The 24,211-nt window shown below is 54.1% G+C and overlaps 12 protein-coding genes across 12 annotated transcripts; 4 read left to right on the top strand and 8 right to left on the bottom strand.

Moving 5' to 3' along the window:
- Positions 1 to 2: 2 nt before the first annotated feature.
- M421DRAFT_418585 (RING finger domain-containing protein) lies at positions 3 to 6,796 on the bottom strand. Its single transcript, XM_033591838.1, has 2 exons — positions 439 to 6,796; positions 3 to 372 (listed from the first exon to the last, which is right to left on the bottom strand). The coding sequence occupies exons 1-2, from the start codon at positions 6,627 to 6,629 to the stop codon at positions 105 to 107; spliced, it is 6,459 nt and encodes a 2,152-aa protein (XP_033450516.1). The 5' UTR covers positions 6,630 to 6,796; the 3' UTR covers positions 3 to 104.
- A 465-nt stretch (positions 6,797 to 7,261) lies between these two features.
- Positions 7,262 to 7,762, bottom strand: M421DRAFT_418584 (ubiquinol-cytochrome C reductase). The gene is made up of 5 exons (XM_033591837.1): positions 7,706 to 7,762; positions 7,627 to 7,646; positions 7,505 to 7,570; positions 7,400 to 7,448; positions 7,262 to 7,349 (listed from the first exon to the last, which is right to left on the bottom strand). Exons 1-5 carry the CDS (start codon positions 7,712 to 7,714, stop codon positions 7,293 to 7,295), a joined length of 201 nt encoding a protein of 66 aa, XP_033450515.1. The 5' UTR covers positions 7,715 to 7,762; the 3' UTR covers positions 7,262 to 7,292.
- A 353-nt stretch (positions 7,763 to 8,115) lies between these two features.
- M421DRAFT_3347 (uncharacterized protein) lies at positions 8,116 to 8,700 on the top strand (the record flags this gene model as incomplete). Its single annotated transcript, XM_033589410.1, has 1 exon — positions 8,116 to 8,700. One exon carries the CDS (start codon positions 8,116 to 8,118, stop codon positions 8,698 to 8,700), a length of 585 nt encoding a protein of 194 aa, XP_033450514.1.
- Positions 8,701 to 9,165: 465 nt separating this feature from the next.
- Positions 9,166 to 9,861, bottom strand: M421DRAFT_3346 (uncharacterized protein; the record flags this gene model as incomplete). The annotated part of the gene is made up of 1 exon (XM_033589408.1): positions 9,166 to 9,861. The coding sequence occupies one exon, from the start codon at positions 9,859 to 9,861 to the stop codon at positions 9,166 to 9,168; it is 696 nt and encodes a 231-aa protein (XP_033450513.1).
- Positions 9,862 to 10,666: 805 nt separating this feature from the next.
- Positions 10,667 to 12,685, top strand: M421DRAFT_369487 (flotillin domain-containing protein). The gene is made up of 3 exons (XM_033589740.1): positions 10,667 to 10,980; positions 11,034 to 11,806; positions 11,860 to 12,685. Exons 1-3 carry the CDS (start codon positions 10,897 to 10,899, stop codon positions 12,536 to 12,538), a joined length of 1,536 nt encoding a protein of 511 aa, XP_033450512.1. The 5' UTR covers positions 10,667 to 10,896; the 3' UTR covers positions 12,539 to 12,685.
- A 188-nt stretch (positions 12,686 to 12,873) lies between these two features.
- M421DRAFT_90840 (bola domain-containing protein) lies at positions 12,874 to 13,357 on the bottom strand (the record flags this gene model as incomplete). The annotated part of the gene is made up of 2 exons (XM_033597892.1): positions 12,874 to 13,049; positions 13,162 to 13,357. 2 exons carry the CDS (start codon positions 13,355 to 13,357, stop codon positions 12,874 to 12,876), a joined length of 372 nt encoding a protein of 123 aa, XP_033450511.1.
- A 383-nt stretch (positions 13,358 to 13,740) lies between these two features.
- Positions 13,741 to 14,931, top strand: M421DRAFT_58264 (NGG1p interacting factor 3; the record flags this gene model as incomplete). The annotated part of the gene is made up of 2 exons (XM_033595582.1): positions 13,741 to 13,802; positions 13,854 to 14,931. The coding sequence occupies 2 exons, from the start codon at positions 13,741 to 13,743 to the stop codon at positions 14,929 to 14,931; spliced, it is 1,140 nt and encodes a 379-aa protein (XP_033450510.1).
- Positions 14,932 to 15,194: 263 nt separating this feature from the next.
- Positions 15,195 to 17,326, bottom strand: M421DRAFT_99631 (oligomeric Golgi complex subunit 6; the record flags this gene model as incomplete). The annotated part of the gene is made up of 2 exons (XM_033598776.1): positions 15,195 to 16,982; positions 17,033 to 17,326. The coding sequence occupies 2 exons, from the start codon at positions 17,324 to 17,326 to the stop codon at positions 15,195 to 15,197; spliced, it is 2,082 nt and encodes a 693-aa protein (XP_033450509.1).
- A 99-nt stretch (positions 17,327 to 17,425) lies between these two features.
- Positions 17,426 to 20,523, top strand: M421DRAFT_418578 (membrane protein Gsa14p). Its single transcript, XM_033591836.1, has 2 exons — positions 17,426 to 19,072; positions 19,121 to 20,523. The coding sequence occupies exons 1-2, from the start codon at positions 17,681 to 17,683 to the stop codon at positions 20,414 to 20,416; spliced, it is 2,688 nt and encodes an 895-aa protein (XP_033450508.1). The 5' UTR covers positions 17,426 to 17,680; the 3' UTR covers positions 20,417 to 20,523.
- Positions 20,458 to 21,884, bottom strand: M421DRAFT_418576 (60S ribosomal protein L10-B). Its single transcript, XM_033591835.1, has 4 exons — positions 21,714 to 21,884; positions 21,513 to 21,643; positions 21,026 to 21,451; positions 20,458 to 20,975 (listed from the first exon to the last, which is right to left on the bottom strand). The coding sequence occupies exons 2-4, from the start codon at positions 21,558 to 21,560 to the stop codon at positions 20,784 to 20,786; spliced, it is 666 nt and encodes a 221-aa protein (XP_033450507.1). The 5' UTR covers positions 21,561 to 21,643; positions 21,714 to 21,884; the 3' UTR covers positions 20,458 to 20,783.
- A 211-nt stretch (positions 21,885 to 22,095) lies between these two features.
- M421DRAFT_418575 (L30e-like protein) lies at positions 22,096 to 22,812 on the bottom strand. Its single transcript, XM_033591834.1, has 2 exons — positions 22,675 to 22,812; positions 22,096 to 22,625 (listed from the first exon to the last, which is right to left on the bottom strand). Exons 1-2 carry the CDS (start codon positions 22,746 to 22,748, stop codon positions 22,256 to 22,258), a joined length of 444 nt encoding a protein of 147 aa, XP_033450506.1. The 5' UTR covers positions 22,749 to 22,812; the 3' UTR covers positions 22,096 to 22,255.
- Positions 22,813 to 23,338: 526 nt separating this feature from the next.
- M421DRAFT_90834 (ankyrin) lies at positions 23,339 to 23,686 on the bottom strand (the record flags this gene model as incomplete). Its single annotated transcript, XM_033597891.1, has 1 exon — positions 23,339 to 23,686. One exon carries the CDS (start codon positions 23,684 to 23,686, stop codon positions 23,339 to 23,341), a length of 348 nt encoding a protein of 115 aa, XP_033450505.1.
- Between the last annotated feature and the right edge of the window lie 525 nt (positions 23,687 to 24,211).

Genomic DNA, 24,211 nt, shown 5'->3' with positions numbered 1-24,211 from the left:
TATCGATTGAAGAAGTCGATTTCATCTATCACTTTAAATCAAGCACAACGCCACAACAATGCAACCCATTCACCTTCCTCGGTTCTTGTACTGCGTCCTCCCACTCACAGCGTCTCCCACCCGCCATTGTTGATGTCCCCCTCTAGTTTCCTCGCGATCAAACTCTGAATACCACCCTCCATCCACACCTTCCTGAGAAGCGCATCATACCTCTTCTGGTTAAGGAAGAGCTGATGGTGGCGCCTTAGCGTAGGGTCGACTTCACCATGTTTGTCGAGATACGGGGCGACAGCCCAGGTGCCGTGGTTGCGGTTGAGGAAGAGCACCATGCACTTCCGGATATGTATGAAGATGCCGATTTGGCCGCCGCACCTACAAGTGTTAGCCTACCATGATCTGGTGAAGAGGGTGGGAGGATGGTGGGATGGGGAAACGTACTTGGCAAGATGCTGATTACAGCCGCCCCGCGAGCCTTTAGCAGTCATACAGCACACAGCCTGGGAGCACATGATTTCGCCGCAGAACAGGCACAGTGCTGGGTCGGTGAGTTCTTTCCCTGTTGTTGGACACTTCCGGCGTATTGCCTCGTCGGTGAGCGTGTCGTAAGTCTTGGGCAGGCCGACGAGCTCGAAGATGGCAGGGTGCGAGAGCGAGATTGTAGGGCGAAGCGGTTGATTTCCTGCTTGCGCCCACAGGAGGTGTCGCACCCAGCCGCCGACGATGGAGCGCGTGATCTGGCCCGAGTTAGAGCGTGCGGCGAACGATGAAAATATCTCGTGCAGGGTCGGAAGGCGCAGTAGCGTGGTGAGACGAGAGAATTCGGATTCATCGACCTGGTCCATGGGAGTCGGAGGTAGTTCGATGCCACAACGTATGTGCATCAGGATTGCCGCTTTGCGCAGGAAGGGAAGGGCGTAGGAGGATATCATGGTATGTATGAAGTAGAGGAAGTTAGGGTTCTTGAACATGTCTGGAATGGGCATGTTGTCAATGTCCGGTGTTGCTGGTGAGTCCTCCATACTGGCAACATTGAATATCGCACAGACGAAGAAGAGCAGGCCATTCAGCTGATCATCGGAGAAGAAGCCATTGCTGACTTTTTCAGATTTGACAAATCGTTCGGGCCGTGAGAAGTGAGGTGCATTCTGCTGGCCTTCGGTGGTCTTGGTGTATGCCAGGACGACACGTACCATCTCTGCCATGTAAGACAAGCGCAGGACGTGGTGTATTTCGAGACCTGTAGCAGGAATAATGCCTACTGCGCACTGCGTAAGGAAGATAAATGGGTCCTGACACAAGAGAGGCATAACGGTCTTCAAATCAAGCGGCAGGACCTCCGGATCGAAGACACCAGGATGCCCAACAAATAATTGGCGAATCTGCTCGTGCTGAGTGCGGAGGTACTCGACTTCCGTGAGACTCGATCCTTGGTTCCCGAGACTGCCAATGGCAATATAAGACGCCACAGTCTCTGACAAAATTTGAAGGTGGGTCAGAGTTTGTGGGGAAATCTTGTCGATCAATGTGCCTCTGATAAATTCCGTCTGTACACCACGTTGACCAATCTCTACAGCGGAGATCGAGTAGCCAAGGGCTTGAGCGAGCGAGTCTGTATGGGTCAAGTCTTCGATCTCAATCCCCATGTCAGGTACGTGTTGAAAAGCGGACGGAATATCGTTCGAACGGAGCGTGTCTCGCAGTCTCTGATATACCTTGAAGAGCTCAGTCATGGGTGTGACAGGCGCGACAGGCTCTGGCTCTGGCTCTCGCGAGGCTCCTGCCAAGAAGGCTGGAATCTGGAATCGGTGTTGGTGGGGCGGCGCTGTAGTCGCTTGTGCAGGCGGTGGGAAGACGGGCGCTCTGACAAGATCTGGTAGGTGACCAGCGATGTTCTGAACGAAGTCTTGTTGACCGTAATCAAAGAGGTTCTTCCGGTCTTGCCCGAGCCCAACAGCCGAACCCTTGCCTCTGTCATCCTCGAAGATCTTGTTCATCGCTGCAACGCGGGTCTCGAGCCACTCCTCGAACGATACGGCCGTCTCAAGCGCGCCAGGATGCAGTATCTTCTTCGGCTTCCAGATGATCGGCAGGAACATGTTGCCGAGGGCCTTACAAAGTGGGCACATAAACTCCTTGAACTCAGGGCGCTCAGGGTGGTTCCTTGCGATCTGTCCGACATGCCGACGCTGCGTCGCCTGGAGGTAGACCTCAAAACAGGCGTAATGCATGATGTGTCCACACCCAGTGGATACTGGGCCCGAGTGAACGTGGCCACGTGGGAAGCCCTTCCCAAGAGTCTGCCTCTCTGTGGCAACGCGTTCGCCCCCAGCATTGACTTTCTCGACGATGTGCCTATTCTTTCCAGACACGCCAAATGGACGGACGTCGTCTGCGGAGCGATCGAGACTGACAGGAGTTTGAGTGACCTCGTCTACCCAATCGTCGTCTTGTAGATCAGTCTGTCGAAGTATGCGGCTTTCTGAGACATAGCCGAAAGTACCGTAAAGCTTCTGGTCGTTGGTCTCTTCCTGGCACAAGATACAGGTGCCCGAGGGATATTTGAACGTCTTCTCTTGCTCAACGAGGCCACCGTCTTCGTCTTCCAAGTCGCTGAAGTCATCTTCGCCCCAGTCAAAGTCTTGATTGGCCATGAACTTGCCCTGCTGTTCTTTGAAAGCTGCCATGACCTTCGCTTGCCGCTCCAGAGCCTGCTTCTTCTTCAGCTCCTTCTCTTCAAGCCCAAAGCTAGCAGGTGAAGCAGTATCCATCCTATCGGTCGGTACGTTCAACGCTGCAGCAGCTACAATGAACTTGTGCTGTTGTCGCTGCTTCAGTCTGTGCAGAATCAGAGTGATTTTTGACTCGCAACCCTTGTACTCCTCCTTGTCTTGGATGGCTAACAAGAGCGAGAGGATCGTCGGTCGCTCAGAGATTCCAACGTTCGCCGATTGCGTAAGTATCGAAGAGACAAAAGAGTCGGGCAATTCCTCAGACCAGTCCTTTTGCTCAGACTTATCCTCAAGAATGGCAACGAGGAGCAACTGCAGCACGAACTGGATGTATGCCTCCACACGCGTCGCGGGTATGTTTGGTGTGGCGGAAGTTGCTTTCAAACTGTAGCCCAGGAGGTAGTACATAACCTGTGTAAAGAGCGGGGTTCTCGTAAAACTAGCGATGTTCTGGAACAGACCTGATGTTACTGGGCGAAGACTTGGTTCGAAGACAATGTCCCTGGCCTGCTTTCCCGTCTGTTTCGCTTTGTAGATCTTGAAGATATTTTCAGCCTCTTCTCGCTGATTCCGGTTGTATTGGTGGACGTAAGGATCAATCAAGTCAAGGTACTCTTCCTTGAGCTCAAAGGTGCCGCTATCTGACAGGCCTTCGGGAGCTCGGAAACGCGTCATCTCACGGAGTACATCGGGGAACTCGTCCATGTTTTGAATCCGATCTGACAGGCGTGCAGTCATGTCAGAGAAGGAGAGTGGCTTGAAGCATAGCACGTGCGCAATATCTCGGCGCATGGCAGCGAGGTGCGAATTGTTACTGTCCTCTGCTGCAACCAGGCAGGTGCGATCGCTGAGAAGTATGATCAAGAGATGTACGAAGTCTTCGACTACATCGATAGCCTGCGTGTCTTCAAAGCCATGCTGGCTAGCGTCGTACTTTCCGGTCATCCACCCCATGAGGCCGAAACGATCGATCATTGAAGCCAGGAATACCGAAGGGTTGCAGAGTACCAGAGCCGACTGAAGAAGGAAGAGGTCCCTCTGGTGGCAAACATCTCTTTGTGAAACGCTCCGATACTGATTCATCTGGTGTCGGAGCGTAACGCCATTCCTAACCCAAATCCCTGCCCGCATTTGAGCCAGCCACGCACACACGCGGAGAGGGAAGTCAAAGACGGCGAGCAGGTAGTCTTCAGGCTTGTGTGATGAGATATATCCGGGACTGGATCGAATCAGCAATTCGTCACGAGTGAAGAGAAGCAATTGTTGCACGTGAGCCGGTGGCATGCTTCGTGCTCGATCGATCAACCAGGACAGCGTGTAGTGAAGAGCGTGGTGGAAGCTCATGTGTTCTTTTGCAACAACGTAATCGACGATCTTGTAATTAGGACCGATCAACGTCGACGAGTTGGCATCGAACTCGAAGACTTCCAGGGTCTTAAACTTAGTTTCGTCCTTAAGCTCAGCTTGATCGAAGCGCCTGCGCTCGGCACCCAGCGAGTTGATTGTCACCACTTCAGCTGTAGCCCGGATTGCACGGGAGATATTCGTCGCATCTTCGTCGCTCTTCCAGGTGAACGAGTCCGCAAAATGTCGACACAGTTTGTTAATCTCTCTCGTGATGAGTGACGCGCTGATCCACAATTCCGATTCGAACTCAAGGTGCTCGCCGATAGCGCGTTGGTTGGGACAGATGCCTTGGTGTAATTTGACTAAATCCAGGAATTGCAAAAGATACCGCGGTTGTTCGCGAATCTTGTCTTGGACAAACTCCGATGCTAAGAGGTATTTCGTATCCATGAAAAAGTGATGTAGTCGTCGGTTCGTTACTGCACCTTGCTCAAATGCCAGAGTAGCCTTTGGATCGACGTTTGCCGGGTAACCGACTTGACGTGTCGTTAGGAAAGTGTATAGAATAGCGAGCAGATTAGTAAGGAAGTTGCCACGTTCCACTACCTCTGATGTGATGGAAGGCGTCGTCAACATCTGGAGCGATAGGTTGATAATCGAATGATCTGGTTCTCGATCGGCAATGAGGAACAATTGCGCTAAACCAGTGTAGATACCAGCAAAGCGTAAGCCTAGCAGGCGCTTGAACTCGGGGATAGACACCACGGTGCTGATGAACACGTCGCGAATGCCGATTCGGAGTTGCTTCCACATGCGCAGATCATACAGGATGAGGCGATCGAGACGCAGGCGCTGCCAGAGATCCTCATGAGCCGGCGTCCCAGGCCTCCTGCCGTACCCTTCTGGCTTCTCCAACCAGTAATGCGGAGGTCGAGAAGGCCTCAGTGGCAGTGATCGCGTGTGAGGCGTTCCAGGTACCGTCATCAAAGGCTCGACATGGCTGAGTGAAGGTGCGCCAACAAGAGGCTCGCTGTCTGACTCTGCAGGAGTATCACTCTGCTCATTCTGTGCTCGTTGGCCGACCGAGAACTGCGACGGTGCTGGAGGAGGTGGAGGTGGAGCAGGATACCCTGCCATGGTGGCCTCGGATGTTTCGAGCGCCTCGTCCGCGCTTTCGAAAGCCTCCATTTCTACATCTCCATCATTATCCTGAGCACCAACCTCATCGATGTCCATATCTTCGCCGGTATCGGCGGCGCCTTCTTCGCCTTCATCATCACCATCATCGAACTCGTCGTCTGAAGCTGTTGCCTCCTCGGTCCTATCTGCTGTGCGCTGCCGCCGTATTCTTATTATCCGGGGCTGCCGTGCAATAGGTACGAGTCCTCGAAAGAAGCTTCTTTCCTCGGCCTCTCGATCCTCCAGTTCATGATCGTCTAGGCCATCCTTGCCGATGCTCTCGTTGGACGCTGCACTTCCAATGCGCCAAGGCTTCAGCATCTCCTCGCAGACGGTGCGTCGCAACACCTGGTGATCAGCACCCGCGCTGCACCCAGCAATGTCTGAGATCCATTCAACGATACCACCGCCCATCATCTCCCGGAATGTGTCTCGCGCAGAGCGAATGGTCACGGTCAATTTGATCTCTTCGATGATCTTGGCCATGCGAAGTAGCTCCTTGAGATGTGATCTGTAGACAACAGCACTGCGGCCAACATCGTTGACTTCATGGGCTTTTGCCAGACCAAAGGCCTGCTTTTGTTTGCAAGCGCGGGCGACTTGCTCCTGGACGTCGGTTACAGTATGCTTCTCGTCGTTCCAGAGGACCAAACAGTATTCCTGGTTTTCTTCGTACTGATCGCCGGGGTCGTACCACTTCGAAGTGAGGCGGGAGTTGCGCTCATCCTGTAGGACAGACTCTTCGGTCTTGGGTAGGCGCAGTTGTTCGGGAGAGCAGGAGAAGACGTCGATCAGGTAGTCCAAAGACCTTGCAATGGTCATACGTATGCTCTCGAGCACTTCGTCCGGCAACGCTGAACCTTCCTTGGCCTTGCCAGATGCCTTGCTGCTGGACTCTGCGTCCGGCGAGTGTATGTTGCAGTGGACAGGCCGTATCCACGCTTCTTCGTCTCCACAGTCGCAGCAGCCGGAGTTGCCCGGCGAGACGCTGACAAAGACCTGGTGGCCCTCGTGGTCTGAGGCGTCGAAGCAACGCGCGCAGAGGACGCATGTGTCATCAGCGGTGCACGTCTTGCAGCGATATGTGCCCTCTCCGTTCTTAAAGATATGGCCACACGGCTTGCCCTTTGCTGCAGGTGTGTATTCTGCACCCTCTATGGCTCCTTGTGCGTCTCGCAGGCTCCATGGCTTCTCTTGGTCGGCCGGCAGCCCAGAAGGGAAGAAGAGAGGGATGTGGGCTTCATGGCCGGCGAGGGAGCGGAAGAGGATAGCGCGCAGGTCGCGGTCTGCGTCTGGAGTATATCGGTAGTTGTGCCGGCGAGGCAGTTCGCGCAAGTTGCGGCAGAGCTCCTGCTCTTGCGGCGTTGTGTACATGGCGCGACCAAGCTGCAGGCGGCGGAGATGGGAGGTACTTTGTATTGGTGGGGCTGGCTGTCGATGCGCGCAGAAATCGCGCAAGAGGCCGACGCTGAAACAGTTGCGTATTACCAAGTACGAAGGTAAGTGGTCCTGCCAGCTCAAGGAAAGTGTCCTGGCACAAGCTGCAGGTGTCGCGTTGGCAAGGCAAGCGTGAAGCTATCCATGCGGTCATATGAAGAAAGCCCCCGCAACCGCGGCGCATGTGTCGCAGAACTTCACTTTGATTCAGCAGTGGTTTCCTCGAAGGTTAGCATGCTGCCGTAGACACCTCTTCGTCACGAATTTATAATCGACATAGGTTAAGACAGTCTTGGTTGAAAGCCGCGTTGTAGCTATATAAACACTACATCCAGTACCACGTCCGGCGGTCCATGGATGCCACCTAGATGCGCATTCCCGCCAGCACCAACGAACGAGTTGTACATGCAGGTCAACCAACTGTTAGTAGAGGGTGCACACTCGTCCGTACGCAGGGGCACAAAGAAGCAGTCGTTGGATGTCAGCACTCGGCCGTGGTATTTGCAAGCTGTAGAATACACCCCAACGTACAGTGCCCGTCTCGAAGAAGCGTAGGAAAGATCGGTCTATGTCATGTCTGCTCCAGCTCCCAAATGCCCTCTACTCGTCGTCCTCGGCCGCCTCGACGTACTGGTGCTTGATGTCCTTCCATTGGCGCTGTCCTGCCGTTAGCCTGCGTCGCCCGCATCTCTCGCGAGTTCACCTACGCCCTTGTTGATGTTGTTCCAGATGCGCTCGGAGCCCTGGTCGAAAGCCCTGTACAGTCTCAGTATTGCTGTTCCTCCATCTGTCGGGCCGGCGCTGCGACGTACAGCTGCATGCCGAAGGCGGAAACGAAAACGGTGCCGAGGAGCGTGATGTTGCTCCTGATGATGGCGCTGCGGTCGCTTGTCAGCAATGTGCCGTCGTGGGCTTGTGCTAAGGGGAGGCTTGCTTGTAGACGGTGTTCGCGAACTGCTCACGGCGCTGTTAGCAGGCGGCTCGGGGCCGTGGAGATTTCTCAATTGACTTACGCCGGACATTGTGACGGGGTTTGCGGAGCGCGGGAGGCTGCGGAGACGGATGTGCTGGTGCTGCTGAGGGTAAGGCGAGGTTGTGAGGTTGCGGAGAGAGAATCCGCTCACGGCATTTGGGCAGCAGAGCTGCGATTGGCCAGTCGCGCTGTCTGTTTCCACCACTTCAACTTCCATGACCCAGATGAACTTTCTCCACCACACTAACTTGGAGCTGCGAGCGCACAAAAGGGCTCGCACGCCCACGAATTTGCACATCGGTCAACAGACAAAAGCACCTTTCGACGCACCTTTCGACGCCCCAGCTATCCCTCAGCACACCGCGCAGTCTGACGACACTTATTGCCTAACCCCACCAAGTCACCCTCCCCCTCGACTCTTGGACGTTTGCAATTGTTGCGCCAGCAGCCATGCCCTCCGTCGAAAGCACCTCCGCAGTCTCGCGTGCTGGTATTGCTACCTCTGCCACCGGCGAGCGTCACATCCCCTCCTCCGTCCGCCCCGACGGCTCCGTTCGCAAAGAAATTCGCGTGCGCCCAGGCTACCGGCCACCAGAAGACGTCGAGCTCTACAAGAACAGGACCGCCGAAGGCTTCAGAAACCGTGGCAAGGTTGGTGTGCCAGGTGCTGAAAACTTGAAGAAAGAGGAGGACCCCTCCAAGAGCAGCGTCGCAGCCAACAAGAACGCTAAGCGCAGGGAGGCAAGGAAGAAGGCTGCTGCTGAGAAAGAGGAGGAAATTCCTGCTGAGTCTGCAGACCCTGCCGAGCCCGCCGAACCTGCGAAGCCGGTCGATCCCGAGGCTGAGAAAGAAAAGGAAGCGAAGAAGCTGGTCAAGAAGCTGCGCCAGGCGCGAGAGCTGAAGGACAAGAAAGAGAAGGGCGAAGGACTGCTGCCAGAGCAATTCCAGAAGGTCATCAAGATCAGCGAGCTTGTCAACCAGCTTGAGAAGCTCGGATTTGATGCACAAGGCGAGAAGAAGCCAGCTGAGACTTGAGGCTCTCAAGGATGCCCCGCACTACCTCCACAATCTCACGTTGCACAAGTCGCTTTGGCCGTGAATGAACGATCCCACAAAGTAGCACTGCTCAAGGTTGTGGTCTGCTTGCCATTGTCCTACCCAGCCTGTGCCGGTGTTCGCACAGCATGACAAACCATACTTCCACACGGAGATTTAGTATGCATACCTGGGCTCTTTACCTACGAATTAGCAAGCAGTGCAGCTATTTGACCGATTACGGCTCATGTTCTGCGACCGCGGCCACCAGCCAGACGTCACTGCTCGTTTGCACCGGCATTATACCCATTGGCTTCCGCCTGTCATAGTAGACTACATCTAGCAGAAGAATATACCCACGACAACCGAGCCGGCATTTGAACACGGCACAGCTATTACCGCCACTTCTTTAGTCTTCATTGTTCCCACTCACAGAACGCAGATTCATCCGAATGCGCACCATCTTCAACACCTTGCGTCGATCCTGATGATCACACACTGTTTCGACATCGTATCATAAAGCCCAAAGTCGCTCATCGTTCGCAACGATATCTCCTCCAACCTGGCCTTCACAAGGACCAATCCAGATTCATCCGCCTTCTTTACGCCCAATTCTGGATTTCCACTCGGCGATCGCTCCTTCTCACCCCTCCCAATAAACTTGGCAAGGAGGCTACGCTTCATTTTATGCGGCCCCTCGAACTCGCTTCTCTCCCGGATCGGACTTCCCAGCTGTGGACTCGCATTCAAGCTATCTCTTAGCACCCGCTCCAGCTCTACGATGACAGCCTGAACTCTCCAGAATTCCGTCCGGTTCATCTGACCTTCAAGACGTACTATGTTTGGCTCCTCTTCTGATGCGAATCCAAGTACTTCCACAGCCTTCGATGTGTCAGTGTCGAAGCTGAACTCAGACTTTTCCTGCACGGCCGGTAGGGGGATGTCGGATGGCAGCATGGCGATGGTAGTTTGTGCGATGCCATATGATGCACGCTCTTCGACGAGCGGAATGATGTGCGTATCAATGACCAGCTGGATGTGGTGTGCGCGCGTAAGTGTCAGCTGGTCGAGGATTTGCTGCCCTCGGTGCGCATTCAGACGGGAGAAGTTGGGAACTTCTGTGTACGACGGTGGCAGCTCTTCTTTCTCGTTCCGTGACATGTTCGCGCTCTGGTTTGAAGATCTCCGGTTTCGAATATCTTATGAGCAAGTTGCCGGATGATGGGCACGAGACTCAAGTATCGGCCGAAGTTTGGGTGCCGGTGAGTCGAACAGATAAGGCCTCCCTTATTCCCGGGTTGGCCTTGCCAGTCTGGTCCGTGGCGATGTTCGAGATGATGTGATCGGTAGAAGCCGTCAAAGATGCGTCTCAGCCTCAAGCGAACTATGTCATACAGAAGCCCAATCACGGACCGTGAGTACCTCGTGACCTGAACTACCCTTGGTGCGAGGTGATGTAGAGGTCAAGTAAGCGGAGATGCGCCAATGAGGGTCTACAAAGTGTTGCATATGTATTGGCCGGGCCGAGAAGCTTGGCATGTAGCTCAATGTACTTCGTAGGTGTCCGTAGAGCGGAGGAAGGTGAGTAATGCGAACACCGAAGATGTACTGGAAAGTCTGACAGAAGGCTGTAGAGAACATGTGTTGCTTTTCTGAGGCATGAGTGGTCAGCCTTTGACAAGGCCTTAACAAGGGTGCAGTAGCGAGCGGTCAATTCAGACTTTCCATCGAGCGCGGAGACATGTCTTTCAAGAGCGATCGTCGCCTCCAAGGCCAAGCTCAGTGTTCGGTCAGGTGAGCGACTTGTGGGCTGTGCTCAAGGCTGACTTTGTTGCCTGAACATTGACCTCGTTGGCTAGCGCGGTGCACGGACCTTCCCCGGCTTTCCACCGGTGTACGCATTCGGCTGTTTTGTCTGCAGGGCTGAGCGAATATTTGTGAGAAATTTTGATGAATGGTAGGAGTTATAAAGACAACGGTCCGCCCTGCTTGGGATGCCTCATTAGAAGCGGCGTTAAGTTCAACTCTGAGAACCAACTCGTACTTGCTTGTTGCATAGTTCCTACCGGTATTGAGCTCGAGGGACTTCAAATCAGCTTGAGGCCCACACACTTTACAAACCACATCTCCACAACAGCATCCTAGCACCGCAAGCTCGAGAACCCTTACAACCTCAATAGTTCCACAACCGTCAAGATGCCATGGTACCATGTAGCAGAGCCGAACTCCTACCTCGTTGTCACCGGTGTAGGAATCGAGAAGGTCAAGATCCAGAAGAAGGTAGCTCGTCACAAAAGCAATTTCAAAGGTTCGATTATACTCATTATCTCCAGGCGTTCGTCTATCCCTTCCAGAAGGTCTCCAAGATTAGCATCACACCGTTCGACTTCTCCATGTCGTTGCAAGCCATGACCATCGAGAAACTCAAATTTTCTCTACCAGCAGTCTTCACCATCGGTCCCGCTGATGACATGCTCTCGCTTGAAAAGTACGCTGTTCTCCTGACAGGCGAGTCTGACGGACGGCCGACCGCAGGAGCGAACAAGGGCACAGTCACTGTCGCTGGAAGTGACGGCCGCAACCATGTCCAAGACATTGTCAAGGGCATCATTGAAGGCGAGACCCGAAGTATCGTCTCCACCATGACGATGGAAGAGCTGTTCCGCGAGCGCAAAGTCTTCAAAGACAAAGTCATCCAGTCCGTGCAAAGCGAACTCGATCAGTTCGGTCTCTGCATCTACAATGCCAACGTCAAAGAGCTCCAGGACACACCTGGCAGCGAGTACTTCGCCGTTCTCTCGCGCAAGGCCCACGAGGGTGCCCTCAACCAGGCCAAGGTCGACGTTGCAGATGCTCGCATGAAGGGCGAGGTTGGTGAGGCCGAGAAGCAAGGCAAGACCAAGCAAGAAGTCGCCAAGATCCACGCCGCCACCGCAGTCCTTGAAACCGAACGCAAAGCCGAGAAGGCCACTGCAGATGCCAAACTCACAAACAAGGAGATCCAGATCGGCAATGAATTGAATCTCGCCCGCATCAATGCCAAGCGCGAAGCCGAGCAGCGCGATGCTGAGCTGCAGACTGAAGTCGAGAAGAAGCGCGCCCTTATGTAAGTTCAGAATCATTTAAGAATAGTTGTTAGTGAAGCTGACTCTAGAATAGGACTCTAGAGCAAATGCGAGCCACCAAAGTAGTTAACGCTAGGATCGAAAAGGAATCCTCACAGCAGAAAGCCGACGCTGAGCTCTACGCACAGCAGCGTGCAGCAGAAGGCTTGAAGTTCTCGGAGCAAGCCGAAGCCGAAGCAGCCGCCTATCGTCGCCTGCAAGACGCAGACGCGGATTTTAAGGCCAAAGAGCGCGAGGCAGAGGCCAACTTCCACGTCGAGAAGCGGAAGGCAGAGGCCGAATACTTCCGCCGCGAGCGCGAAGCGCACGCAAACCTCATCTCGCAACAGCGCGAGGCCGAAGGTCTGTTGGCCATGGCCAAAGCATACGGCGAGATGGCCACAGTCCTCGGTGGACCGCAGGGCCTCATGCAGTGGATGATGCTGTCCAACGGAACGTATCAGCAGCTCGCCAACGCGAACGCGAAGGCAATCCAGGGCCTGCAGCCGAAAATCAATGTCTGGAACACTGGAGCGCAGGGCGCAGATGGCTCGGTGGATGCCACGGCGCCGATTAGGAACCTCTTCCAAAGTCTGCCGCCCCTGCTGTCGACGATCCATGATCAGACTGGCATGGCGCCGCCGAGCTGGTTGGCGCAAATGCCACAACAGCAGAATCTGGATCCGAAAATATCGGAGCAGTTTGCGCTGAGGAATGGCAGCGAGACTTCATAGGAGAGATGAAGGCGCGCGTGGGTCGAGTAATGGTAGGTGATGCATGCGTCATGGATGATTTACCCAGGAGTTTGGATAGACCAGCGCTGTTTCTTTAGATGTCAGCTATCTTGTGTTTTAGCATGGCTCTCAATGTACTCCATGATCTTCGACATGATTTTTAGGCACCCCGAATGTGCTATGATCTGCAGGTATAGATACTTTCGTTTATCCAAGCAGATACATGAAATGATCCTTCTCATCTCTCTTTATCTTCCGCGATTCTGCTCTGACCGTTCTCTTTCACTTCGTGAATGGATCATGGCCTCGTGAACCCCGCATTGCTCACCGGTGACTCATTGCGGCTTCTTCTCCTCCCACTGCTCAGGCGTATAGCACTTGGGCGTCCAGGCATGGATGGCAGCAATCTCCTCCTTCAGCGCTGCATTCACCAGCCGGTGTCTTGCCAGTGTGGTCTTCTTGGTGAACTGTGGCGAGACAATAATGGCCTCGAACATCTGCCCACATCCTCCTGTACAGCGTATTAGCTCGTGATCCCGCGACATTCAAAACGAACTTCTGCAACAGCCAAATTTGCAGGAAGCAATCAGAGAAAGTCAAAACGTCGTGGACTGGCAACATACCACTCATGTCTTCGATCTCAACATGCGTCGCTCCAAGAGTCTCCATCAGCTTCTGCTTGATAGCCTCAGGCGTGACGCCCGAGCTGGCAGCATTGCGAGCCGCTTCGTCGTCTGTGCGTGCACTCATGATTGCGGGATTTGTGCTGTCGACGAATAACTGATCCAGTGATTTGGTGAGTTTATGACGTGGATCCATCGCGTTGCTTCTGCTCGCCGACGATGTGCTGGTGCGTAATCTTCGGATCTGATAAGGGACCGCAGAGGCGATGGCTCGGGTTGGCGATGGCGGCCCTATGAGGTGACGTAGCTCAACAAAGTCGTGTCTGGAGTGAGGGGAAGACGCGTCGAGCAACAGCCATTGTTTGTCTCTACAGAAGAAGCAATTGTGACCTGAAGGTATGCTTGCGAACAACTGGAAAGTGTTCACCCCCTTCTTTGCTGCCCCAGGTGCAGGGCCAGAGTTGTATGCAGTCGGCTAACGAGCAGGTAGCCCGAGCATTGGAGTTACATACTTTCGCTCTCGCACTCGGAAACACCTGCATGTTCTTTCCGACCTTGAGACGCTATTTCACTGCTACAATGAGTGCCGATACCAGTTCGGCGCCCTTCTCGCGGGCCGTGGTGCGGGCTATGCAAAAGCTGTAGGCAACGTTTACGCGTCTATCGAAGGAAGCGCTGTCTGACCCAAACAGCTATCCAAAGGCACTTGCAGACAACTCTTGGGACAACACTGGACTGCTGCTAGAAGCGCCATTCGATTCCTCGCGACGACAGACCAACACGGTGCTCCTCGCGATTGACCTTACCCAAGCCGTCGCCGACGAAGCCATCGCCGTCAAGTCCTCCATCGTGGTCGCATACCACCCCATCATCTTCCGCGGCCTCAAGTCGCTCACCCTCGAAAACTCGCAGCAGAAAACCCTCCTCCGCCTCGCCAGCCATGGCATCAGCGTCTACAGCCCACACACCGCCGTCGACGCCGCGCCAGGAGGGCTGGGAGACTGGCTCGCCGACATCGTAACCGGCACAAAGACAAGCTACGATGCCTCACCCTCGGCAGCAGTCACGCCCGCACTGCAGAGCGAAGGCGACCAGGATCCCTTCGTGCAGCCAAAGGGCGAAGCCACCCTCTCCGTCCAGCGCCCAACCTTCCAGCTCCAACACCACCCCAGCCAAACCACCCTCCGCCTCTCCAAAGACCCGCCCAAGACGACCTTGATCCCGCACACCCGCCGCCCCATCGTCCCCCAGTCGCCAGAGATCAAGACCCACCCCGGTGCGGGCATGGGCCGTGTCGTCGAGTTCAAAGAAGCACAAGCACTGCCCGCCCTCCTTGATCGGATAGGCAAGGGTCTGAACAACCCAAAAGGCTTCCCGATCGCGATTCCTCAGAACGCACAAATCGGCGATATCGAGATCCGCAGTGTGGGCATCTGCGCCGGCTCGGGCGGCTCTCTGCTCGGGAACCTCGATGTTGATCTGCTATTCACGGGAGAGATGAGCCACCACGAGGCGCTTGCGGCTATTGAGAAGGGCCAGGTGGTGATCAGTCTGTTCCACAGTAACAGTGAGCGGGGGTTCCTGGCTGAGGTGCTGAGGGAGCAGCTGGAAGATACAATTGAAGGGGAGTGGCAGACAATCAGGGATGAGGAGAAAGGCGACGAGACGCTGAAGGATGCGCTGGCTGATGACGAGTTCGAGGTTGCGGTCAGTGAGATGGACCGTGACCCTTACGGAATAATGGTTTTCAAGCCCCAAGTCGAGGAATAGGGCAATGATGGCTGCACAAAGGTGTTTGGAGGACAAAGACTAACACAACAGCGCCAAACGTCTGAGGCTGTCATGATTGCAAAGGTAGTGCTTCACGACATGCAGGAAAACCTCCAGGACTGTGTAAATTTAGATAGTACCTTCGAGCTGCGTTACAGGCCGCAATCAAGAGATTGCGGTAATAGCAAGAGCTCACAGAATGTAGGTCTAATCATGCAGCCTGAACGCAATTCTAGGGACGGAAAAACAATTTTGACTGAGGTTTAGCTCAGCAGGACACGTATCTCTCCACTGGTGCGAGGGAACAAATCTCTAAGCCCAGGGCCAGTATCCTCCTCATCTTCATCGTACAGCAAGTCATCAGCTGCGACAATCTTCTTCTCCACGAACTCAAAGTCCTCGCAGAACTTGGCCGCCGCCTTATCAGTAATCTCCTGCACCATCGATCGGTCGCGAAGTTGCTTCAGATTCTCGGCCGCATCGATAAGCGCCGAGGGTAGGAATTCGTCAAGTCGCTGGCTGGTGGCTATTAATGCGTCCTGTTTGAAGGCTGGCAATTGTGCGATGCTCTTCAGGCTTTCAGGTGCATCGGTAACATCTGAGAGCGCCTCGTGCAGTGCAATGAACCCGGACTCGTGGAGGAGGTACTGGTGCTGGTAGCCCACGAGCGCAGCGACGTGCTCGTCAACCGTCTCGCCCATCTCAGCAGCTCGTTCAGTAGCAAACTTGAAGCTCGAAACCGCCTCCTTGACTGCGAGAAGACAATTGATGGCGAAGATGGCGCTGTTGGGCTGCTCCATGCTCTTTTGAAGGTTCACGCAGCCGCCGAGGAAGGGATCAAGAGCTTCGGCGAGCACAGCTTCAAAGTCGTTGTTCGTCTCGTCGACAGCTGTCACAGAGGTATCGTAGCTCTTTGCCAGTACTTTGAGGGTCTGCAAGGCCTCTTCCAGGAAGTCAGGAGGTGAGAGATCTGCTGGCGCAACAGCGAGTTCGCTCTGCACCGTGGCAACATGATCGCGCATATTTGCGCGGAACTGGCGCATCGCGGAAGCTTGTAGGGTGTCAAATATATCCAATACGTCAGAGTCTTGACCGAGCAGCTTGACAAAGGTGCTTCTGTAGAATCCAATCAGGTTGGCAATCTTGTAGGCGAGCGTGGCATCTTCGTGGCTCTGGATGACCTGCTCCGTCTTCTGGCGTAAGAGTCGTGCCACACCGGTCAGATCACGGCTGACGAGTTGGTTGAGAGCCTTTCTGCCATCAAATATTTCCTGGTCCTCATCACCTCTGAGCCATGGTTCACTTTCCAGTCCAGCCTGAATTGAGCGGCTGATCTCATCGCCGTCCGAAACGAACAGTACTTCTAATGCCTCTCTTTCAGAAACAGTTGCTGAATGTGCCCAAGCGAGCATGTCACCAACATAGCGTAGCGGGTCGTGAGCGTAAAACTCGATGGGCTTGGTGGCAATGTGTGAGGTGTCAGAGTTGGATCCAGTCAAGGCCGCATGGAAGGAATCGGATAAGATAGACTCTCGGGCTTCGGCGAAAGAGTCCAGGCAGCTCTGGAACAGAGTCGGTCGTTCTGCAAGAACTCGGAGAGATCGCCGAACAGATGCGCTGATCTGAGGGTTCTCCAGGTCCAAGGTCTTGAACTCATGCTGTATCCAACGGTACAGCTTTTGAAACGCTCCATTGAGCTGCTTCGAACTCTGCTCCAGAATCTCAAGTCCCAACCGCTGATCCTCCGTGCCCAGCAGTACTTGACAATCGTGATGGATCTTCTTCACTCTTGTCAAGATCTGGAAGAACTCTTCATTGACCAGCTCGGCGGTGGAAGTCAGAACAGCGACCTGTTCTTCAGTAATTTGAAAATGAGAGCTGAACGCGTTCAATATCTGATGCTTGGTCTCGATCTGTCTCTTTTGGTTGATGAGGCTCGTGGCTTCCTCCAGTACTGGACCTGTTTCACGAGCTGCAGTCGTGATGTGCGCCCGCATATCAGCACAAGAAGTGTTCAGACTCTTTATAGCAGCACCGATGCGTCTCAGTTGCTACAAATACTCAGCACAAGATCACCGAAAGCTCCAGGAGAGAAACAAACCTCGGCAACTTCTCCAAAGTCCTTGACGATCTCGCCATTACATTCAATAACGTCTTTCTGCACATCCAGTCGTATCTGGCGTCTTGTCTCGGCTGTATTCTGGATGTTGCGCTCGTCCAAAGTTTCAAGCGCCCCTCGGATTTCTAGGTCGGCGTACGGAGCAGACAAAACGCTGGTTATCCGACTGGATAGAGCATTGACTCCACGTGATCCTGCTCCAACCTGTGGAGACACAGGAGATAGGCCATTCAGTGATGCAGGAGTGCTACGCTCCTGGAAATAACTTGCTGACATGGTTGGTGGTGGTCGGACGGACAGCACAAGTGTACTCACTGGACAAATAAACCGGAGGGAAGGTGCAGCCGAGCGCGCCTTATCGATATCGGCCGCGCCTTCCTTCGGCAACTTACAGCTATCGCCGCGTCACGAGTAACACCCCCAAAGAGCACCCGCATGACTACTCCTGTCACCATTCCTACACTTTGTCACGCCGGCATACTCACAGACTGAGACTTGGTGACGTTCATGGAGCTGGGCCTGACCCTACGGGCATCCTACAACAAGCCTTCTGACCGCAATATTCCCTAAGACAACCCAGTACGGCCACGCGCCCCGCCCGCTGTCTGAGCGTAGTGCTGGCGGTCCAGCATGATGGCCTCAAACCTCCTCTCCAGACTTCTTCCCTCAGCGACCGATGAGCCTTTCGACGATCCTCTGAACCTTCAGCTGCGCCGAAGCTCCACCTCGACCGATGGACAGCGCGATATGGACATAGACGAAGAGAACTTTGGAGCCTACTTTGAGCCGCAAGACCTGGAACATCTGCTAGAGGAAGCTTCTGGCAGCCAAATGACTGTCGATAGCCGTGCTGTGTCTCCCGAAGCATTACGGAAGCCAAATGCGCCTCCAGGCATCAATACAGCGAACAGAGCTGCCGGCTGGATAAAGCCTACTCCGGCGCGATCTGTGCCGGTGGAGGACGACGATGATGTTCCCCATTCACTCCTTCTCGAAGGAGGCCCTCCGTCACCCAAAACGACAAGAGGCCTTCCTCCTCCAGTACCTGGCCCTTCGACACGGCAGACGCGTGCGCAGTGGAGCACTACACAACGACAGCAGCGGCTGCATGATGACATGACGGGAATACCAGTGAACACTTGGGAGAGGACAGGACAGTTCAACGTCAGCCCAAAAGAGAAGGCTCTGTGGCTGTGGGTCAACCAGACAGATCTGGACGCGTACATGAAGGATGCATACGAGTACTACCGCGGTCACGGTGTCTACTCGATGCTGCTAAAACGATTTTTGACTCTTTTGCAAACCGCCTTTGTGGTAGCCTTCATGACTTTCCTTGGCTGGTGCATCGACTACTCCAAGCTCTCCACGAGCCACAAGATGAGCGAAGTGCTAGTACCCAAGTGCACTTCGAGAATACACGGGTTCTGGATCTTCGCGATCTGGGTGTTCTCCAGCTATTGGATCTACTGTTTCTATACCATGGTCACCGACATTCCAAGACTGAGAGCGATGCACGACTTCTATCATCATCTCCTCGACATTCCGGATCGTGACATCCAGACCGTTGAGTGGCAACAAGTCATCAGCCGTATCATGGCATTACGTGACCTCAATTTGACCACTGCATCAAATTTGTCACCGGAAACTCGGAAGCTGTTGGACTCGAAAAGCCGGCAGCGTCTAGACGCTATCGATATAGCAAGTCGACTCATGAGGCGCGAAAACTACCTCATTGCTCTCTTTAACAAAGAGGTACTCGATGTGACCGTGCCAGTTCCATTTCTTGGGAATAGATACGTCTTCTCCGAGACAACGAGATGGCATGTAGAGCTCGCGATCTTGGACTTCGTCTTCAGCGGGAAGAATGGCCAGTTCAATCCCGAATTCCTAAAGGAGCGCAATCGCAGAGAGCTTGTCAAGAGACTGCGAACTCGGCTGATGGGTGTTGGTCTGATCAGTGTTATCTGTGCGCCCTTTGCAGTCGTGTTTGTCCTGGCATCGTACTTGTTCAAGTACTTTGCGGTCAGTATGCTTATTCTAGCCATTACGAACCTCGACTGACAATCACAGGAATATCACAAAGATCCCGGTCAACTGAGCAATCGTGACTTCACCCACTTTGCTCAGTGGAAGTTCCGCGAGTTCAACGAACTACCACATCTCTTTGAGCGCCGCACCAAGATGGCGCAACCATACGCGAACATGTATCTTGCACAATTTCCGAAGGATAAGACAGAGCAAATTTCCTCTTTCGTAGCATTTGTTACAGGAGCCTTCGCCTTCGTGCTAGTGGCACTCACTCTCCTCGACTCTGAGCAGTTCCTCACATTCGAGGTCACACCTGGAAAGACCGCAATCTTCTGGATTGGCGTCATGACAGCCATCTACCGCTCTGCTAGGGGAAGCAGCCCTCAGGAAGACCAGATCTCCGATCCTGCATTCTACCTTGGTCACGTCATCTACCACACGCGCTACGAGCCCGAATCCTGGACAGACCGTTTGCACACTGATGAAGTCCGCGCCGAATTTGCAAAGCTCTATCAACCCAAGATTCTCATTTTTGCCGAAGAGATCCTGAGCATGGTCATCACACCCTTCCTACTCATCTTCCGCCTGCCAAACTGCAGTGAGCGCATCGTTGACTTTTTCCGCGAGTTCTCCATCGTCGTCGATGGTCTGGGCGTGACGTGCTCCTACTCTATGTTCCCCTTCAACAAAGGCACGCAAAATCGCACAAACAACATCCCAGCCCAGCCTGGCGCACGCGCCAATGACCCCGCTAGCGACCCTCGAGAAGACTACTTCATGACAAAAGACAACAAGATGATGGCCAGCTATCTCGGCTTCATGGATACATACGGCAACCCCAGCGGCAGGGGCTATAACATCAGACTACAGGGTCGCAGCACCTTTCATCCCCCACCGCAATTCCCGAATGCATTCGGCAACATGAGCCAAACCGCTCACTTGGGCGATGCCCGAGGGTCCAGCAGAGGTCCTATGGGCCGCACTCCGCAACACATCCAGCGCCGCACACAGCCACCTGTGAGAGACGAGCCCATGTCCTCGATGCTGCTGGACCCGCATCACCAGCCGTCCGCTTCGGCAGTGAGGAGCTCACCCCGAGGTGCGAGCCATGGAAGGTACCAGTCGAGACTGCACAATGTGGCGAGTCCAACGAGGTACGCGGGAGCGCGAATTGAGGAAGAGAGTACTATTGGAGACAGCTGGCGAACGAGCAGGCTGGCGCAGGACGACGAAGAAGAGGATGAGGCGCCTGGTACGGGTAGGGGTGGCGTGCTGCAGTTATTGCAGCAGTTTAGCAAGGCGCAGGCTGAGGGCCGAGGGGCCGGTGTGGGGGTATAACCATTTGCTGGCGTTTGGCACCAACTTGCATGGGCATTAGATGGGCACTGACGGTACATTTGAACCCACGGGGGCTAGCATAGCTCGTTGATACCGCAATACATCGTATTCATGAATACTGGGCGCGATATGATCCAATCTGATCAAGACAGCAACTGCCCGCTCATCTCGGGTAACACATGAAATGACATCACCGCAGAGTCCAATTATTGTATCGTTGTCATTGTCGGGCTGGTATGCGGTCATTCTACAGACTCACTCATCCGACCGTATCGATGACCGAGGAAAACAAACCACGCCATGACCGGTATCCCATTTGAATAACCCAAAGCGCATGTTCATCATCTCTTCACTCGCAACAAAACACCTAAGCGGCCTGCTCGAAAGCCTCGGGGAAGCGGCGCATGTTGTAGTCGAGGGGACCCTTGGTGCGGAGGAACTGGACGTAGGCACCGTCGATCCTGATCTTGCCCTCCTTGCGCTTCTCGACGTACTCGTCGCGCTTGAGGGGGGTGAAACCCCAGTTCTTGGAGACGATGATCTTCTGGCGACCAGGGAACTGTAGGTCATCAGTTTGGGAACTTTCACTTCCGTTGGAGCGTATCGTACCTTGTACTGGCAACGCCTCAGAGCCTCAAGGGCGGTGGCGCGGTGAGAGTCACGGGTTCGGACAGACATGAGGATCTGGCCGATGTTGACACGGGCGACTAGGCCGTTAGGCTTTCCGAAAGCACCACGCATTCCGGTCTGCAGCCTATCGGCACCAGCGCACGACAACATCTTGTTGATACGGACGACGTGGTAGGGGTGGACACGGACACGGAGATGGAAACCTTCCTTTCCAGCAATCTTGACGAGGTACTTGTTGGCGCAGATACGGGCAGCCTCGAGAGCCTCGGACGACAGCTGCTCGTACTCGTTGGAGACGAGGTGGACGCAGAGAGGGAAGTCGTCTACGCTGGCCTTCTTGCGACCGAGGTCGAAGATGCGGATCTTGGCATCAGGTACACCGCGGTTGAACCTGCTCTTGGGGTACTGGACGCTGTCAGCCCGGGTTCCTCCTCTAAATGTTCCAGTCGATTGCGGTGAAACGTACGGGCTTGTTCTTGCAGTAGCGGTAGCAACGGGCGGGACGGCGGGCCATTGTGACTGATTAACCTGCTTTCAAATCAATGAGCTGCGTATCTGACGGCGTTGACGAGCGCAAAGGAACGGCAGGAGTATGGAATCGCGCAAGCGTGTCGACAACGGCTGTGGCGGCGGTGGGGGCGTACTGGGGGTCTTATAGAGTCCGTACGTACCTCGTTCGGTGGTTAGTTGACGAGTGAGGTCGGGCGGGCGAAGACGTGCGATTTCCCTGTGTTGAGCGCACGGGCCTCTCGCTTACGGATTTCAAAGCAAGCGCCGCATCATCGCCACTTCGGGCAATTCGCAGCGCTGAGGATGATTGCGCAAGGCTAGTTATCGGTGTTGACAGGCATCTATGTTAATCATGCTCGCGCGCGTCGTTACTTGAACCTTTTGAAGCTGTCAATTGCCTGGAGTCTCGCAGTGTTCGCCGGCATATCAACTGTGCATTTTGGAGGTCCTGCCACATGCGGAAGCTCAACTGATTTATCAGCATCGATGGAGTGCAAAACATTCATAATAGTCACATAATGAGTCACAGCAGGATACGAAAGAAGTGTTAGGTCAGCCTTTCACGGCCTTCGGCCTTGAGTCTTGTCATTCATTGGATATCATCATCGCACCAGCATTGAAGCCGTACGTAGGTATCTTCTTTAGTCTAGTCCCCTTCCTGCACCTTTCAACAACCTTCTTAGTTCTCGGTGTTCTGGGTCAGGATGTCCGAGTCACCGGCATCGAGGATGGACATGGTGGAGCAGCGGAAGAGCTTACCGCAGGCGGTACCGAGCTCGATCTGTGTCGACACGTTAGTCTGCAGCTCTCCGAAGTCGTGTTCGGACCTCTTCTCAGAGCCAACCCTCGGAGTATACCCCGTGTCAAGCGTATCTCGTCGTTAGGCCATGAGAGGATCGGGGTTGTACGTACGTTGTTGCCGGAGAAGTGGTGGACGGAGGTCTTGGACAACATGGCATAGTACTCGAGCTCAGACTTGCGGAGTGGGGGAGTGTTGCCGGCAATGATGACAAGCTTGGCCTTGCCGGAGCGAAGGCTCTTGAGGGTGGACTTGTAACCGAGGGTGACCCTATTGCTGTCAGTGTTTTGCGCATTCCGTGATATTGCGCCGAACGTACTTTCCGGACTTCATCACAAGCGCCAAGCGCGAGTTGATGGAGTCGGCGGTTCTCTTGTTCTTCTTGGGGGCCATCGTTGCGTATAGGATGTGATTGATAAAGTCCTAAGGTAGTTGCTCCGGCTCGTGGTTGTCAAGAGGGAAAAGTTCAGACAAGCGCGAAGCGAATTTGGCTGTGGGTTTCAGATGGCGCTAGCACGGGCCACCTGGTTGTTGGCGTTGCGAGCGAGCATTCAGCGCGATGCTCATCATGCTCAGCAACGCCAACAACATCGCAACGCCCGATCAGGTGGCGTATCAACCTCCCATTTCAGGAGTTTATCTTCTGATCGGAATTGGCGAATGTGTTGCATGCTTCACGTACTGTGGCCGTTCAAGACTTCTGCTACGTGCTGTTCTAGGTACGGAAGCAGAATGCGGCCTCAATCGCTGAAAGTTCGGGTACTGTTGCCTCCTATTCAAGGCATACATCTGTCGCACTCTATCACATATGTATATTCGATACTGCTCTACTGTATCTAAAAGGCAGAGGTAGCTCTTCACTGACTGTAGAACACTTCAGGTTGCCTCACTACTGGAAATATGTCCCCAGCTCTTCTGCATATGCTCCTGAGGAGCTGGATGATCTTCCAGTGGTCGTTCGCCATAGCTAAGGAGAGGGGCATCTATCCGCTCTTTTCCTGGGAGGATAGGCTCATGTCACCTCTATCCATCAACATCCGTACAACGGACGTATGCTCTTTCCCTGCAGCCCATGCAAGCGACGTGCGGTCTCGCCAATCCGTAGTGTTGACTGCAGCCCCACTAGTATCGGAAAGTAGCTTCACAGTTTCTACGTGACCATTTTTAGCTGCCACTGATAAAGGCGTCTGACGCAACCAGTCTCCTGTATTAGCATCTGCTCCCTTCTCGAGTGCCAAGGATGCGCTTGATTCATCCCCATGCTCTGCAGCCCACAGCAGGAGCGCTACACCACCGAGGTCGCTGGTCCAACCAGCAGACTTCGCTTCCATGACCCCGCCTAAAACTGCTGCTAGAGATCCATACCGTCATTCTTATGCCCAGGGCAAGAGTGCGGTAGGCAAGTCCTGTATGTTCTCTTTGAATTCCAACATCGGCCATAGAGGCAGCTTGTCTATTGGTACGCCGTACGTGCGGACGTCAATCAGGAACGCTAACATGCTCTGTATTGCTTCTGCTTCAGATCTGCTGTAGTCGGGTGCCAGGACCTTAGAAATGCACGCATCCGAGGAGATGCTAAGCAATGCATAGATGTTGTCTCTTGAATCAGACGCCTGACTGCCAGAGACCTTCTGCAACAAGATACGGAGGTCACGTTATTTCGTCCACCAGGAATGTTTTCGAGATGATCCTGGCATGATGTCCAGCACGGACTGACTGTGTGAATCCGGCATTACACCAAACAGTGGAGGTATCAAAGCAAAGAATCTTGCCGATACAGACTTGGTCCCGCAAGCTATCTTTCCAGCGCTAGCTTTGGCCACCTCCTGCAGGGCCCATGCTCCTTTGAATCAACT

The sequence above is a fragment of the Didymella exigua genome (assembly GCF_010094145.1).
Source record: "Didymella exigua CBS 183.55 unplaced genomic scaffold M421scaffold_8, whole genome shotgun sequence".
In the NCBI taxonomy this organism is placed as follows: domain Eukaryota; kingdom Fungi; phylum Ascomycota; class Dothideomycetes; order Pleosporales; family Didymellaceae; genus Didymella; species Didymella exigua.
Note: the sequence above shows the minus strand (reverse complement) of the source record. Positions and strands in the feature narration are given on the sequence as shown.

Excerpts from the sequence above, each read along its gene's own strand:
- M421DRAFT_418575 (XM_033591834.1), bottom strand. The coding sequence starts at position 22,748 with ATGGCCCCCAAGAAGAACAAGAGAACCGCCGACTCCATCAACTCGCGC. Across the intron at positions 22,626-22,674 it reads CTTGTGATGAAGTCCGGAAA|GGTCACCCTCGGTTACAAGT; the intron begins GTACGTTCGGCG and ends TGACAGCAATAG.
- M421DRAFT_418576 (XM_033591835.1), bottom strand. The coding sequence starts at position 21,560 with ATGGCCCGCCGTCCCGCCCGTTGCTACCGCTACTGCAAGAACAAGCCC. Across the intron at positions 21,452-21,512 it reads GCTACTGCAAGAACAAGCCC|TACCCCAAGAGCAGGTTCAA; the intron begins GTACGTTTCACC and ends GACAGCGTCCAG. Across the intron at positions 20,976-21,025 it reads TGAGGCGTTGCCAGTACAAG|TTCCCTGGTCGCCAGAAGAT; the intron begins GTACGATACGCT and ends GATGACCTACAG.
- M421DRAFT_418585 (XM_033591838.1), bottom strand. The coding sequence starts at position 6,629 with ATGTACACAACGCCGCAAGAGCAGGAGCTCTGCCGCAACTTGCGCGAA. Across the intron at positions 373-438 it reads TGTAATCAGCATCTTGCCAA|GTGCGGCGGCCAAATCGGCA; the intron begins GTACGTTTCCCC and ends TAACACTTGTAG.
- M421DRAFT_418578 (XM_033591836.1), top strand. The coding sequence starts at position 17,681 with ATGATGGCCTCAAACCTCCTCTCCAGACTTCTTCCCTCAGCGACCGAT. Across the intron at positions 19,073-19,120 it reads ACTTGTTCAAGTACTTTGCG|GAATATCACAAAGATCCCGG; the intron begins GTCAGTATGCTT and ends TGACAATCACAG.
- M421DRAFT_369487 (XM_033589740.1), top strand. The coding sequence starts at position 10,897 with ATGCCATGGTACCATGTAGCAGAGCCGAACTCCTACCTCGTTGTCACC. Across the intron at positions 10,981-11,033 it reads AGGTCAAGATCCAGAAGAAG|GCGTTCGTCTATCCCTTCCA; the intron begins GTAGCTCGTCAC and ends CATTATCTCCAG. Across the intron at positions 11,807-11,859 it reads GAGAAGAAGCGCGCCCTTAT|GACTCTAGAGCAAATGCGAG; the intron begins GTAAGTTCAGAA and ends ACTCTAGAATAG.
- M421DRAFT_418584 (XM_033591837.1), bottom strand. Across the intron at positions 7,449-7,504 it reads TCCGCCTTCGGCATGCAGCT|GGCTTTCGACCAGGGCTCCG; the intron begins GTACGTCGCAGC and ends GAGACTGTACAG. Across the intron at positions 7,350-7,399 it reads GGAACAACATCAACAAGGGC|CGCCAATGGAAGGACATCAA; the intron begins GTAGGTGAACTC and ends ACGGCAGGACAG.